The sequence below is a fragment of the Lytechinus variegatus genome, chromosome 9 (assembly GCF_018143015.1).
Source record: "Lytechinus variegatus isolate NC3 chromosome 9, Lvar_3.0, whole genome shotgun sequence".
NCBI classification, from domain to species: Eukaryota; Metazoa; Echinodermata; class Echinoidea; order Temnopleuroida; family Toxopneustidae; genus Lytechinus; species Lytechinus variegatus.
In genome coordinates, this window is record NC_054748.1 from 30,891,695 (window position 1) to 30,908,666 (window position 16,972).

At 34.9% G+C, this 16,972-nt stretch overlaps 1 protein-coding gene across 6 annotated transcripts in view; it reads right to left on the bottom strand.

The window, feature by feature from the left end:
- Window positions 1–16,972, bottom strand: part of LOC121421733 (tetraspanin-9-like) — a 37,487-nt gene that overhangs the window by 9,097 nt on the left and 11,418 nt on the right. For 2 of the 6 annotated variants that reach the window (XR_005971034.1, XR_005971035.1), the window contains exons 1-3: window positions 13,949–14,185; window positions 6,295–6,401; window positions 465–656 (exon numbers count right to left, since the gene is read on the bottom strand). Coding sequence is in view for 4 of the 6 variants with exons in the window: in XM_041616519.1 (XP_041472453.1) it covers window positions 465–656; window positions 6,295–6,360 (258 nt within the window). In the remaining 2 variants the exon portion in view is untranslated. Of the gene's footprint in view, window positions 1–464; window positions 657–6,294; window positions 6,402–13,933; window positions 14,187–16,972 lie in introns of those variants that run through there. The other 4 variants (XM_041616519.1, XM_041616515.1, XM_041616517.1 and 1 more) reach the window with 4 other exon arrangements.

Below are 16,972 nucleotides of genomic sequence, written 5' to 3' on the forward strand. Positions count from 1 at the left end.
CTGAAAAAAAGCCAACAGGAAGTACATATTTCAGACGTCAAATAAACCCTTTATCTATAGAACCTACTTTTTCCTGATCAAGGCCTATGGGCATTGCAGAATTCGGTAGTTTGGCAATGGGTTAACCCATTGCAGAGCTGCCAACCTGAAAAGGAACATTTCAGTATTTTTGAAGCTGAAAATCAGTATTTCGGTGATGAAATCAGTATTTTCCAAAAAAATACCATAGGACCACACATACAACTGAAACTTTAGAAATCAGTATTTTACATGAAACTATCAGTATTCTTCTCACTTTTCAGTACTAAATACTGAAAATCAGTACTACTTGGCAGCTCTGCCATTGCCTGAAGAACACTGGGTTCCCAGAGGCAATGGGTTAACCCATAGCCTCCGGGAACTGGGTGACCCTTGTACAAAGCCTATGGAAATTACAAACTGAAGTACTCAAAGGGTTAACTTACGATGAGGAGCATGCATGGGCTTTCCTTGATGGCACCGCAGCATCCGAGGAAACCAACGACGAGGACGATGACACCGCATGCGATCAGGAGATTGCCTGCGCTGAGGTACGGTAAGCTGGGGAGGATCTGAGCGAAGTCTCCGTCAACGACATTGACATAGATACCAACAGCGAGCACAACGATACCAGCGACCTGGAAGAATAGAAAAGAACTATTGAGTTAAAGATGCTAAACAAATGTATCGTTTCTATTTCATATGATTCTGCATCTTAGAAAAAAATGGTCTACATGTAAATGAAGAAAGTGGTTCACTAATGAGCAAGAGCTTTTTGAAGTCATATGTATGTATAAGTTTCTACAACTTTAGAAAAAAAATATCCTAATTGTCTAAATGAAGACAGTGCCTCTAAAATGAGCAAGTGCTACATGTTTTTTAAGGGGTAGCGAACTAACCGACACTGTGACTGGTTTTCAATTTGATGTGGGTTGTGAATAGCTAGTCTTAAAATATACCTTTTGACACAGTGAAAAGCTTTTTCCGGTATTGTATTTGTACATAGAAACTAAATGGTTTTGCAAGGAAAAGTAATGATTTATTAGCTATTTGGTAATAAATGGAGTATGATTTATTTCATTGAGTATTGGATTAATGTGTTATTATTCAAGAGGGCCTGAATTATGAGACTATGCTGCTCAGAATGTTGCATTATGGGTTAGAAACCTGGCCAGATGTGAATAGTTAAGAACTTGAGGTGATGCCGTAAAAGCCTGTTGGCTCATATTTGCTTTAAAATAGTCGCGGCATGCATTATTGAATTATTGGATTGATAGTGGGTAACTTGGAAAGTTGGATAAATGCAGAGAACAACTACCAATTGTCAAAACAGAACCATACTACACAGCACAGGCAGGCCATGAAAGAAGGAGAACTCCCACAGTATTGGCCTGTCTTGTAAATCACGTAATCAACCACTCTGTGTTGAAAACATGGACAGCGCCACCTCTTGAACAAACCTGAATAGTTTACCATTGATATCTCTTTCTACCTCCTTTTGTTTTTCCCTTTGTGGAATGCAACAAGAGTTTTGACATAACCCTAGTGCATAAATGACCTTTTTATGCATAAACACATATTTCTGAACTGGCTTATACATTGCTTTTCCCCTTGTTGAATTGCTTATTAAGAATATGACAGTTTTGATGTCACCTAACACTGCAGTCACAGTAATTCCCCTGCAGTTTTATTCATTTTAATTCAAATCACCTCTATGTAGCTGGTACAACAACGGATAACGGATGTTTTCGACTTGCAATACGGTGGCCGTAGGGGAAATTAGCAATGGCAGGGCAATTAGTGATCAAGCTTAATTAGCATTAATCCAATGCCAAGAAGTCCTACATGAGTGGCATTTATACTGGACCTCTAAGCACCTGCTGACTAGGAAATCAAAGGGCTTGTTTAGGGATCTCTCTACTTCCAGGGATCTGTTTCATAAAACTTATGACAACAAATTTCCAATAACAGTTAAAAGCTAGTGAAATCTTTCCATTCTGATTGGCTCAGGTAAATTTGTTATAGAAATTGTGCATTTGTTGTTTGAACAAGTCTCCATGAAACCGAACCAAGATCCTGGCTCTTATCTTACAGTGTATCCCATGTACTTTTATTATGTCATCACTGTCATGCCCTCGATATTACGACCCTGATACTGACCAATAGTCTAATTAGATCTTTAAAAGACAAGTCCACCCAACAAAAACCTGATTTGAAATAAAAGAGAAAAATTCAACAAGCATAACACTGAAAATTTCATCAAAATCGGATGTAAAATAATGAAGTTATGACATTTTTAAAGTTTCGCTTCATTTCACAAAACAGTTATATGAACGAGCCAGTTACATCCAAATGAGAGAGTCGATGATGTCACTCACTCACTCAATCATCAAATTCGTAAAAATTGAAATATTGTATAATTCAAACAATAAAAAACAAAATAAATAGTGAGTGACATCATCGACTCTCTCATTTGGATGTAACTGGCTCGTTCATATAACTATTTTGTTGAAAATAAGCGAAACTTTGAAATGTCATAACTTTCTTATAATTTTACATCCAATTTTGATGAAATTTTCAGCATTGTGCTTGTCTGATTTTTCTCTATTGATTCAAATCATTATTTTTCTGAGGTGGACTTGACCTTTAATAGAGAGTAATACTCTGACAAGCTTAAAGAGGAATTTCACCCTGACAAAAAGTTTTTGTAAAAAAAACATAAAAATATTGGTGAAGGTTTGTAGAAAATCAATTGAGTAAGAAAGTTAATAGAATTTTATGGGTTTTTGTCATAACTTTCTTATTTTACATCCGATTTTGATGAAATTTTCAGCATTGTGCTTGTCTGATTTTTCTCTATTGATTCAAATCAACATTTTTCTGAGGTGGACTTGACCTTTAAAGCATACCAGTTGTGGTAGCAATAATGAAATGAGTTAGAAGATAATCCAGTAACATGACAACCCGAGGTTAGTGAAAAAAGGTAGGTCCGTCTACAAGACTACAAAAAAAGTGGCAAACAATTCTAGAAGATGTGATTGCCAAGAAATTAGAAAAATGTATGTACAGTATTGCTCGAAATTTAGTGGACCCCACCACAAAATTCACTCCTTCATGCTGAGTGTCAAATGCAGACAACAATGCTACCATGTTGGGCATACCCAGAGAAATAAACTTTATTATTTAAAATGTAACATTTCATCACATGACTACACAATTAACTATCTATAACAAGGCAGAACTTGAACTTTTTTTTTCTGGAAGGGTTCACAAACTTTTTAGCACCACTGGACATGCATCCCTGCAAGGTGTCTGATCTTTTCTTAGCAATATAATCAAAGTACACTGTACATGTCCCACATGTGCTTATCTATGTTTGTAATATTCAGTGTGATCATTTCTGCTCAGATTTCATGCTGTTTTTAGCAAATCTATAAATTCATTTGTTTTTATTATAATTATCTTCTATATAAAGAAAATACAAATTGCTATCGTGTTTTTTTAAGAGTTTCATCACCTCACAATTATATCATGTCCTTGGATTTATTTTTTTCAGGTTGAAAAAAAATGATAGGCAAGAATGTTTTCACTATCAGGTTTATGTAAAATGTAGCAGACATTGATGTACAATAATGTTGTGACAATAAATTGAATTTTAAAGATTTGGCATAAAACCATGTTTGTTTTCTTGTTTCTTTTTGCTGCAATGGAAAATAAACACGACCTTAAAAGCAACATTCCTATAAACCATCGACGTCATCAATAAAATTACAACCTACCTGTAAATCCTTAATCATCACGGAACTAGGACAAACTCAATTATCATTTAATATGATCTTGTGAGCCCTAAAAAACTATTGAGTAGTCTGGAACTTTGGACATGGTAAATTATTTTTTGAAACCAGAACACTGAGAGAAGAAAGTAGGGGATGAAAGAGAAAGAGAAATAGAAAGAAAAAGAGAGAGAAAATAGAGAGAAGGGGGGAAAGAAATGATACAAACGTATATATAAGAAAGAGAGAGAGATAGTAGATCAATTAAAGAATAATAACTGTTGAAAGTTGAATTCATAACCTTTTTAAAGCTTTCTAGTAAAAGGTCAAGTCCACCCCAGAAAAAAGGGCATAATACTGAAAATTTCTTCAAAATAGGATGTAAAATAAAAATATGACATTTTAAAATTTGGATTATTTTTCACAAAACTGTGATATGCACAACTAGGTGAGTCAGTCGATAATGTCCATCACTATTTCTTTTGTCTTTTATTGTTTGAATTATACAATATTTAACTTTTTATATATTTGACAAGGACCAACTTGATTTAACCATATCGTATTAAACAATATTAATTCCACATGTTCAGGGAGGAATTAATCGTTGTATCACTTGACAATGAGGAGAAAATATAATATTTCATATTTCGTATAATAAAACACAAAAGAAATAGTAAGTGGATGACGTCATCAGTCTCCTCATTTGCATACCGACCAGGATGTGCATAATACTGTTTTGTGAAATTAAGCGAAACTTTAAAATGTCGTAACTTTCTTATTTGACTTCCGATTTTGATGAAATTTTCAGTGTTATGCTTGTTGGATTTTTCTCTTATCATTCAAATCAACTTTTTGTTGGGTTGGACGTGTCCTTTAAGAACCGCTTGGAACTGGAAGAGGTGTTTGCAGAACAGTGTACAACAATTGCCCCCCCCCCCTGTAAGTGCTTTCAGTAGAAAAAACAACGATCCATGAAAGTGCCTATAATGTAGAGAATCAATATTTGATTCACATGGTGCGTTTAGATAATCTACAGGTAGCTTGACTAACCAAATATCACTGTGTATTCAATGCTAGTGGTTTGTGCAAATATATCGGATAAATATACATTTTAAAAATTTACATGTAGTATGGGGAAAAAATCTTGTCAGGTAGCAAAGGGAGTGTTCTGTGTACCTGTGACTCTCAAGTTCTGCTTCAAATATTATACTGACTAATAGGCCTACATGTATGTGTTTTAATAATTACGCCTATGAAATATTGTGGTATTGTGTATAATATTGCAAGTATTACTTCAGAGATATATAGTGTAAATTCTGATGGTTTCCATGGCGAAGAATAGTGTAGTAGGTTTCACGGTACACCATGTATCTTTCTTGGGCAAGAGTCTTTCCTGAAAAGGACCACCCAATCTTAATTTTTCGACAAGTGTGTTCTTCTTGTCCTCAGGAAACGACAGACCCATTTGTCAAAACATCAAGATTGGGTGGTCCTTTTCAGGACCAACACTTGCCCAAGAAAGATACATGGTGTACCATGAAACCTCCTACACTACATATGTAGTGAATATCACGTTTAAGAAAAATCTTCATTTATGTCAGATACATGGTTACAACGTTGGAACCATAAAGAACAATACTGCAAAAGCAGACATAAACTACCCTGATAATTCTAGCTTCTCAACTAGCTGCTGCCCAAGAAGCCAAAACCACTTGACAACAAGTTATTTTCCAGGTGTCTTTTGATCATTTTAACCAGCATTTAGCAAACTGTGGTGAGTAATCTCTGTATATATGATGGATAACAGAAAAGTCCACCCAACCAACCCTACAGAGTGTAAAAACTCAGGGGCCAACCATATCAATTTCTTCCCATTTCATTCTGTATAAATATTCACCAGGCCAGCAAATACACCAGTCAAAATGGATCCTTGCTGTTTGCATTCAGAAGAGTTTTGCTCCAGGGTTTTGCTAAACTGACCTTAGAGGTCAAGTCAAGCCCATAAAAGTTTATTGGAATAAGTAAAGATAAATCAAGCTAGCAATAATGCTGAATATTTCACAAAAAATCGAATGTAAAATGGGTTTCACTTTTTTTCAATAGAATTATAAATATGCATATTACCAGTGACATGCTTTGTTAGAGGGTCGATAATGTTACACCCACATTTTTTTGTATTTCATTATGATTTTTTAGAGCTTTTTTCCTTGTTATTCAAAATTTTGCTAGGGTAGAATGAGTTGATATAGGCATACCAGTTGGAATTGATCAGAGGGCCTGAAAATCACCTAGAATACAATATTTTGGACACAAAAATGCTAAAACTATGGCCTGAAAATAAATTGCCAGAGCCTGAATTCAGGCTTGTGCCTGAAAACTGGCATCCCTGGTTGATAGAATGGAATTATTATGGTTTTTTTTTTGTAAATGATTGAAAATGAACCATAGGAACAAGTAGATGAAATGAATTACGGTATCGTTCATATCAATACAAAATACTTACAAAGAAGATGAAGTTGAAGATAAACATAAGGATCTTGACGATCCTTGCGCAGCCTTCTAAAGCCATTCTGAAGTGATTATTGATCAACTAGATGAAACAGATGATTCCTGTTGGTTAAAAATAAAGAAGAAAGTACAGAGAGAATTATTGAAAAGGCCTGGGACGCTTGAACTTTCAGCTCTATGATGAAAAAAACAACTTTAAAAGCCTGTATCACAAAATTAAAGGGGATGTTTACCCTGATGAAAAGCTTATTCTAAAAAAATAGCAAGAAAAATAATAACAATAAGGGTGAAAGTTTGCAGAAAATGCATCAATGATTTATAAAAAGCTATTAGAATTTTTAGATTTTTTTTATTAGTGACATCATATACAAGCAGCTGCCCCATTTGTTATAAAATGCATATTGTATTCTTGAACTTCGAGGTGGTCTGACTACGCCTTGCGTCTCATATACACTCACCAAAGAAGTTCTTTTTACCAATTGAAATAATGCAAACTGAACAGGATGATGGGACACTATACCAATGTATGGCAAATGTATTAATGCCACATGGTGCCCATATACAGTATATATTCAAAGCTGGTAGTATCACCTAATTTCATTCACATAAAAAGACGAAAAGACCGTCACATAATCAATACTTGTTTGTAGTGACGTCAATAGCGTCGTTAGCCGAACTTCTTGGTGCGAATTGATCAAGGTGCCTCCAAAGACAATGACCTTTGACCCTCTTTTTGCCGCCATCTATTTCCAATCAATAACGGTTCAATGAGTTGTGGTAAAAGGAGCAGCAGTACAATGGGAAAATAAATGGATTTTGTCTGGGAATTGGATCTAAGTGGAATAACAGATCCATATATGTAAACCCACACGTAACCACTGTTGTTTTATATATCAATTTACTGTTCGTACAAAGTAAAAAATATTATACAACGCTGTTTACTATATGAACCTTACAGTAATTGTTTAAACAGTTTAAACAACTGTTTAAATCTTAAGCAACAAAGTTTAATTTTCAATATCTAATTGTCAATAAATTAAACATGATTGTTTGAACAAATACTGTAAGGTTCATATAGTAGACAGCGTTGTATAAAATCTTAAACGTTTTTACTGTGTAGAAAAAAAGTAATATGAGACTGATATGAAATATTGCCTCAAATCGTCAGCCGTACAGATGCAGGTACCCACCATATGAGATAATCTACCATTCTATTCTCATTACCACTCGGCTTACTTTCAGTGTATTAATAATTCAAGCGAATTTAATTTATGATCAAATCTCACTGATATACATTCGTTTTTTACCGTACTTCCTGGTGACTTTATACATGTACATAGTATGCAGCAAATGAATCTCACCAAGCAGCAACATGTTAATCGAGGATAACCCCAAGTTGTTATAATATTGTATGATATATTATATTACATTAAACAAATCATACCATCATATCATATCACAACATAACATATAGTCACATTTACTCTATCTTATATGAAACAGATTACAGAACTCAAAATTCAAAGATAAACAATCAATTTATAATATCTCTCATTCATTTTATTTGGATTTGAGAAAAAGCTGATGTACATACTTTTACAATATGTGCAACATCTCTATAGGCCTACCTCAGACGGGTACGTTTATAGAACTGCATACTATGCACAGTGTAACATGGTTTAAAATTGTCTACAATGTTGTTTACTATATGAACTTTACAGTTGTTGTTAATCTTGTTTAACAGCAAAACAACCATGCTTGATTTATTGAAGAATAAATATTAAAAATAAAAATTTGTTATTTTTAAACATAAACTGCAAATTTCATATAGGAAGCATTAGTGGCTCATAGTACACATGTACATGAGTTTTTTAAAGTATATCTTCAGTATAAAGACTACAACGATATGGATGTACATGTACAAATACACAGCATTTTAGAATTGAAAGTAAGAAACTCTGTTCAACAAGTTTTACAGGATCTATCGAAACTGATGCGATTTTAGTACTTGAAAGATTAATGAAACCCTTTGTTTCATAACAATGTGAGTTTTATTCATGTACATGCATTGTCTTATGCGCTGCAGGGCAAATGGTGAGTGAATTCATAATGGAAAGGGGGAGTGATAATACTCTGACAAGCTCAAAGGGGAATTTCACCCTGACGAAAAGTTTTTGTAAAAAAAGCATAAAAATATTGGTGAAGGTTTGAGGAAAATCCATTAATGAGTAAGAAAGTTAGAATTTTATGTTTTACTTTTTGAATTGTGATGTCATACGAGCAGCTGCTATATATGCTATGTGATATAAAATGCATAAATTTAATTTTTTTCAAGGTTCATGATAACTAAAAACTTTCTTCTTTCAGGATGGGTGTGAAATAATTTGTCTGTTGATATACTCAAGGTACAATAACAAGACCCGTTTTCATTTTTTAACATGACATTCCATTTAATTAATTCTTTAAGTCATGATACATTTGCAACTGCTGGCATGTGATGTCACAAATAAAAAAAATTAGAATTATAATAACTTTAAAATCTTCAAACCTTAACCAATATCTTTTATATTTTTTTTCTGCTATTTTTACAACAAACTATTTGTCAGGGTGAACTTCCCCTTTAAAGTTCAATCTTTTAGGACAAGGCCACTTAAATTCCAAAGAGCACATACAGTATTGCCATGGTATTACAGCATAAATGGGAGAAATTTAAAAAACGTCACAAGGACAATGAGAGAGGCATCATGTGCAGTTTATTGGGCATTCAGGACAATGGCCTACGATGACTTTCAATCAAGTGAAAACTTTGGTCTGACTGAAGAACAGAAATATATTTCAAACTTGACTCCCATGCAATAGTTTGTCAGTCTCAATTGTAATCAGGTCTGATATCAGAGACTAGTATTCCAAGGGACCTGATGAACGCACAGTTTGAATGGCATCCATAGATCCCAGTGCATGACCACAAACACAACAGTTTACTTGATTGGCGCTGCGCTGATATGAGCAGTGAATCTACCGTCATGACCTAAATACGATTCAACCTGGCCTTGTATCAGTGCATACAATGAAAATGGAAATCCTAGCAAGAAGCGTGAAAGAAAATAAAATTATTGTATCCGAGGCAGTTGGCATGAAAGTGGTTGGGATAGTATTGGAGGCTGTGAGATTGTTTGTAGATAGTTGTTTAGAGAAACCACTCTAGTAACAGTTTAATAGTGGTAGTGAAAGCGGTTGTGAGGGACTGGTGGTACTTGAAGTGATGGTGGTGGTACTGATGTGTAGTGGTAGACATTTCACCACGCGGTAGTGTTGGTGGGTAGTTTTGGTGGATGTACGTTGCAGCGAAGCCTGTATAGGTATTTGAAGAACCACTAGCGGTTTCCCAGGCTACAGGAATATGGTGGTGAAAGTAGGAGGGGTGGTTAACTGGTGGTAGTGAAAGTGACAGTGGCGGTACCAATGTGTAGAGGTAGACATTGCACTCACTACTTAAGTGTTGGTGCATGGGCAGTAAAGGTGGATTTTGCAGTGTAGCTTGGTGCTTGGAGGTTCAAGGAGGTTCAAGGTGGTAGCAAAAAGTAGTGATGGTGGGGGGAGGGGTACTTATATTGGTATGAGGTGGTAAAGGTGGTACCAAAATGTATATAGGTACATATAGTGGTAGATGTTGGACAAGGAGTGGTGGTGGGGTAACAGTATTGGCATGTGTAGTGGTAGCTGTGGTACTGGTAGCGGTTGTGGGGTAACAGTATAGTGGTAGCTGTGGTACTGGTAGTAGTGGTGAGGTAACAGTATTGGTATGTATAGTGGTAGCTGTAGTACTGGAAGTGGTGTTGGGGGTAGACATGGGCGTGTATAGTGGTAGATGTTGGACACTCTCTCTCTCACTCTCTTTCTCTTTGACTTTGGGTGAAAGAAAATATTTGAGTGGGTGGCCATGTGTGGGTGGATTTTATGTGGGTTGTAAAACCAATGGAAAGGAGTGGAAAATATGATGAACTGCAGCAGCTTAGAGGCAAATAACTTGTTTTTCAACTGTAGCAGCATTTCACAAAGTGACAAACATAATCTTTAGAAAAGAGAAATATTTGTTTTGTTTGATTTGGACTGCAATATAAAGGCCTGTTGCCAATGGTACAGACATGTTATCTAGATTTTTTTCTAACACCTAGTCACCTACAAAAGAAACAAGCCCAGGAGTCAGAAACCATAATAAATTTCAAAGAATATTACATGTACTTTTAATAAAACATAATGCATCATAGGCTGAAAAATAAAAGTTGGAAATTCAAACTAAAAAAAACAAATACAATCATTTGCTATTTTGCACCCAAGTGTCTTCTTAAAAAGTGATATAGGCCTAGTAGTTTGCAAATAAGCACTTTATTCAAATGATTCTTTTTTTTATTTTCTCACCCCATCTCTGCTTCTCCTTTTTTTTACATTTTATGTTAGGTGTTTTGCTTAGCTTTTACAATCATAATGGTTTTAATCACTAAAACATTCTAAAAATGTTGAAATAATGTAAAATAAAATTATCTTTCTGTCTACTCTCGCACGGATGTCAATGCCCTCTATTGATTTGTCACATGCATGGCACCACCACCCCCCCACACACACACACATTAATTGCCAATTCATCTACTACTAACTCATCCACTCACCACACGATCTACTTTTATTTAGTCTAATGATATTTTGTCCATCAACATTTCGTAACTTAACAACCTTTTAGTCCAATCATCACTTCGTCTAATCACCAGTTCATCTATGACCATTTCATCTCATAACCAGTTGGTCTAATATCCATTTCATTTTCATTCATTTTGCACAATTAAACACTTAATCCGATTAGACCAAATGGTATGTATGGACTAAATGGCCATTGGACCAACTGGTCATTAGACAGAATGGCATTAGACTAAATGAAAGTAGACCTCTCTGAGTCCCACCATTGAGAGCGATATCTTGTTGATTTTAAATCTGCCTGTTTATTTCTTCTATTTTCAATGATTTTACAATTTAATATTGTAAATCCTTTGTAAATATTGTAATCTTTTATGATTTATTTAAATAAAAACTAGAACAAAAAAGAATTGCTGTCTCAATATCAGGATGAGATCATCTGCATCACAAATCAATAAGAGTGACCTTTAATAGGCTGAATCTATTCAGACCACTTTCCTGAAGTGAAAGGTTTGCACTACCACCCCCCCCCCCCATTCAGCTGAGCACTTCAATTTTCATTTACTGGATATGAAAAGATTCAGCGGAAACAGAAGTGGAAGTAGCCAATACCATTTTACCTCGACAATGACAACCTGATGCTAAAATGACAATCACCTTGAGGGGCACATCATACTCCGCTACATTTACATTATCATCTTAGCAGCAGTTACATGCCCAACATTCACATATGAACTAACTCACCCCTGACATACCCCCCCTGCCCCCCCCCCCCTGGACAATTATTGGTATTAGCATAGAGCTGTTAGCTCCATGGTATTAGTGTGCTCCATTAAGGTCATGTTCTTGCACTAAAAAAATCACGCAAACAGTTTTACATCATGGCTATTTATATCCTTTCACCTTGAAATGGAGGAGAGAGAGACTCTCCGAGCCACAATTAGTGCTCCTAGCCTCGGACAACAGTCTGAATAATGAAACCTTGCTGTTTAACGTTGCAATCATTACCTTGCCATTTATTGCCTAGCAATAAAACCCTGCAGCTGAGACACCCCTGAGTGAAAGTACTACTAGAAATGCCATTTTGCATGGCTCCTTAATTTCCATTCTAAAAGCGAAATCTACCTTCCTTGTATCGAGGCCAATTCCGGGAAGATTACAAGGTGATGAATAAAAGGGGATTATATTTTCTATAATTTGAACAATAGTTCTTCTATACTTTACAATTAAGCTTAAGTTCTCTGCAGAGGTATGAATTGATTCTATTTAATTAATTCATATGACATTAAATGATGTATCATGTTAAATGGAATCTAATCAACATCATGTTTTATCACTTCTTATAAAGAATTATCTCTGAATAAACATAGTTTAACTGCATGATATGAGAGTGAAGGATTATGCTTGAAAATGCAATAAATATTGTGTTTTGCAGTTTATATTAATAGCCAATTTTTATAAAACGCTTTCCCAGAATGGCTCAAAGCACGTTACAGCATATTATTACCCCGGTCATTGGATTCATTTCAATCACGCATGAAAAGTGCACAATTTCCACTCCCTGGGGAGCATTCCTTGCATTCATCACAGCCTCATTGCACTGGCAAAATCATACGGGTACCCATTCAGCACCTTGGTCGAGAGTGGCAAAGTGTGGATTAATGCCTTGCCAAAGGACGCTAGACTGCGTTGGGATTCGAACACACGACCGTCTGTTTACAAGGCGAGAGTCAGAACCACTACATCACAGTTCTTCTAATAATTATCAATCTTTTTAATCTAATATACATTTGTCGGACATTTTAGGCTCTAAATACAATCCAAGCTGCAATATACGCACGCATGATCAAAATAAAAATGTAAAGATTGAGTAAGATATAGGCCTATATTAGGCCCTTTATAATGTATGTTCATGATGAACCAAACAGAAGTGTGCATTGATGTATATAATTTTTTCTTCTTGATTTGTAATTTTGTATCTGTTGATTTATTAAATAACTATTGAAAGATTTAAAAAAACAATGTTTAAATTATAGGAATATATAAAAAAAAGGAGCTTGAAATGAATTATACAAACATTCAACATTTTCATAGTTAAATGCTCCAGCCAGGGCCGAGTATACATGTAGATAAAATGTGACATACATGTTCATGTATGGTGACCTTTCAGATCTAAAGTGAGATTGTTTTTGCAAGATACATGTTTAAACATGACCTTCAGTAAATGTATACATGACAAGATGGAATGCAATAGTTAATATATTGTCTTTCGTGTGGTCCTATTTCATGTCCTAACAGTAGCATGAGACTCCTCGCTAAACATTTGGCATCGGCATTGCAATGTTAAAGGTTCTACGAGACTCACTCAGTACTACCACACCCAAAACATTGGAACTGATCAGGGAATCCCTTGACAACGCAACCAACAAGAGATGAATGAAAATGGTATCGCCAAGGAGGACAATGTACTTCACCCGCTTCAAGAGCAGTTCCATGATATCATATCGCATACCATTAAATTTAATACGACCTAGCCAGAGTATAGACAGGCATCTGTTACCTAGCTGATACTTAAATTTAAGTGGCGATTTATGGCTCATATATCGTGCGAAGGCCAGAACAGATGGACCATTGGAAGGTCATCCACAGTTACTCATTTTTATGGTATCACTATTTATCGATCTTACTTTACTAGAATGCTATTTACCGAGTTGAAAAGCATGAAAAGCATTCAAGTTGGAAGCAAATTCCTTGTTTATTTATGTACTGCACTAATATCCTTTCTACTGTTCCAGGTAATTATATAGTACCATGTCCAGTCCAGTACTAAGGACTGCAAAAAGAGCACCATGAGAAACATATAACTAGAGAGATAGAGAATATATGCCGTTCATGATATTCAAAACATGAACTTTATTGAACATTTTTAGGAAAAGAAAACTCACCAAACCCACTCTCACCTTTTCCCAAAGCGATTGCTTATCCTCAATTAACAAATCCTGCTCAAGGGAAGCAAAGATTTAAAAGCCCAAACTTGCCAAAGTATTCCTTTTTCTGCGGCGTTGAAACCAAAAACGGAGAGAAAATGGGCGGTACTCCTACACTGCTAACTGTTCTCCAGCTTATGAGCTTTTTCAAAGGTCTGCATACAAACAACACCCATTCCCCAGCTCAATGTTGTGTGTGTGTGTGTGTGTGTGAGTGTGTACGTGCAGCACTTTGCATGGATATGACAGTGCTCTATGCCACACCCAAGCTACTGTCTTTTCCACTGATGCCAGAAAGTAATTGATAGTCTAGAAAATCAGCCCTGTTGTCAGGTTTAGCTCAGTGTGACAGATTCAGAAGTAAAAAGAGGATATATTCATTTCATTTACTTCTTACTAAAAGAATATCTATAAGATAATTGTTGGTAATTCTGACTGTATTATTCATGTAAATTTTGCCACAAATAACACTTTTAAACGGCCCTGGTGAACTATGTTTTGCTTGTATTTCTATCAATTGTGACCTTTATTTGAATGAAATATTGATAATCCTTTTTCTATCTCAAACTGTGTTGGTCTGATAAGTTCAGCATAAGTTCTATCATAAATCAAGACATTTTTCCATATTTTTAAACAGAGATATATTTATTGACATATGTTTGACTTTCTATTTTTTGTCAAAACGAGGTTGAAGTAAAAGTAAATCAAAATGTATATAAAAAGAATAATATTGGAAAGGAGAAATTCACAAAAAATCACCTTGCAAAGAGGCTACGCTCAAATTCACAATGTCGTCATTTGAAAAAATGCAATTATGAGTGATTACTGGCATTTTTCATTTGACGTCAATATTACGTCATAACAAATAGAAAACAGGCAATGGCTCGAGGTTGTCTCGTATTTTGTTGTGTTTAGTTTTGACTGTAGGAGGTGAACGTAAAACCACTCTCATTCAGGAAATTTCATCAAGTGTGAAGGGAAGTTGCTTTGACCTTGTTTTTGATGTTGCCATGGAAATTAATAACGTTTTTCTGGTATCCTGTATAGAAGTCTATGCTAAGCATTAGTTTGTGATGCATTAATACTTGCTAAGTTGTGCATTTCAATGACAGATAATGTTTTATAACCTGATGAGACCTTTAATGCTTGCACTTAGACAAATTTTCAAATTAACGTCTAGTAAATAGTAATATGTTCATATTCTATCAATGCAATTTTACTTTATATCACTGCTTTTCTTTTCTTTTTTTTTCTTAAGCGAACAGGTGAATTCAATTTTGAGTTTTCGGGGAGGCGATTATTATGATCTTATTACCTCAGTCACATTTGCTTGACAGCAGCCGTACAGCGAGTTGAAAGCAGCCGTTTTATTCTTTTTTATTCAAACTATGTATATGAAGCTCACACAAAAATGTTAAAATGGCCATTTTGGACTAGCCATATGCCTGCTGTCTAGCAAATGTGTCTTAAAGGTCAAGTCCACCTCAGAAAAATGTTGATTTGAATCAATAGAGAAAAATCAGACAAGCACACTGCTGAAAATTTCATCAAAATCGGATGTAAAATAAGAAAGTTATGACATTTCAAAGTTTCGCTTATTTTCAACAAAATAGTTATATGAACGAGCCAGTTACATCCAAATGAGAGAGTCGATGATGTCACTCACTCACTATTTCTTTTGTTTTTTATTGTTTGAATTATACAATATTTCAATTTTTACGAATTTGACGATTAGGACCTCCTTGCCTGAAGCACAAAATGTTAAAATAATGGAATTCCACGTGTTCAGGGAGGAATGAAACTTCATATCACATGACAATGACGAGAAAATAAAAATATTTCATATTTCATATAATAAAATACAAAAGAAATAGTGAGTGAGTGATGTCATCAACTCTCTCATTTGGATGTAACTGGCTCGTCATATAACTATTTTGTTGAAAATAAGCGAAACTTTAAAATGCCATAACTTTCTTATTTTACATCCGATTTTGATGAAATTTTCAGTGTTATGCTTGTTGAATTTTTCTCTTTTTATTCAAATCAAGGTTTTGTTGGGGTGGACTTGTCCTTTAAGTATTATAAGGAACACCATTAATTTGGGTGATATGAGCTCATATTCAAAAGTAGTTTGTAAAACCATCATTGTGTGTTAACATTATTCATTCAAGATCATTCTCATCTCCTCCTTACACCTTTAATATGGAAAAAAAATCAGATGGAATGAAAGGTAATCGATAAAACCATCAGAGAATAGAATCTTTCACGATATTTAGTCATTTGACTGAATTAATAGAGAAACTAAGCAAAGATTGAAGAAGAGATAAAAGAAGGGGAAAGTTCAAAGACAGAGAAGAGAATATCACAGAAAAAGAACAGAGAAAGAGAAAATGAGAAGAAAAGAAATGAAATGAAGGACATTGAACAAAAATGACAGAGAAGAGAAAAGGGAAGCAGGATAAAATGAAAAGGGATTAGGGAAGAAAGGAAAGAAAACGGAAAAGGGGATTTTGGAAGGTATATATTAATATTTCAATCTATTCCCATTACACTTGGCCCCATTGCGCATGTTATTAAAAGCATAAACATGTGGGGGATTAGGGAAGAGGGCAAAAGATAAATCAAACACATCAGACTTATACCAGCCGCCAACAAAAACCTAATCCCCACCCCCACATCCAGATACGACAGAGCAAAATATAGCACTGGAATAATGGAAAATTGCCAAGTGATTCATAATGATCATGATGACATTAATATATTCTGAATTGATCAAAGTCATATGTCAATGAAGCACTGAAGTGTCATCTTGTTGACTTTACACTTATGTTCCACTTTTACTGTGTAATCATATCCTCATCATGTTAATTTCATCTGCAATCTATTAAAGATATTATATCAGTTGTGGTAACAATCTCAAAATTAGTTCAAACAGAATCCAATAAAATGACCACTCAAGTGTTTGTATGCATAAATAAGAAATGATATGCAAATTGC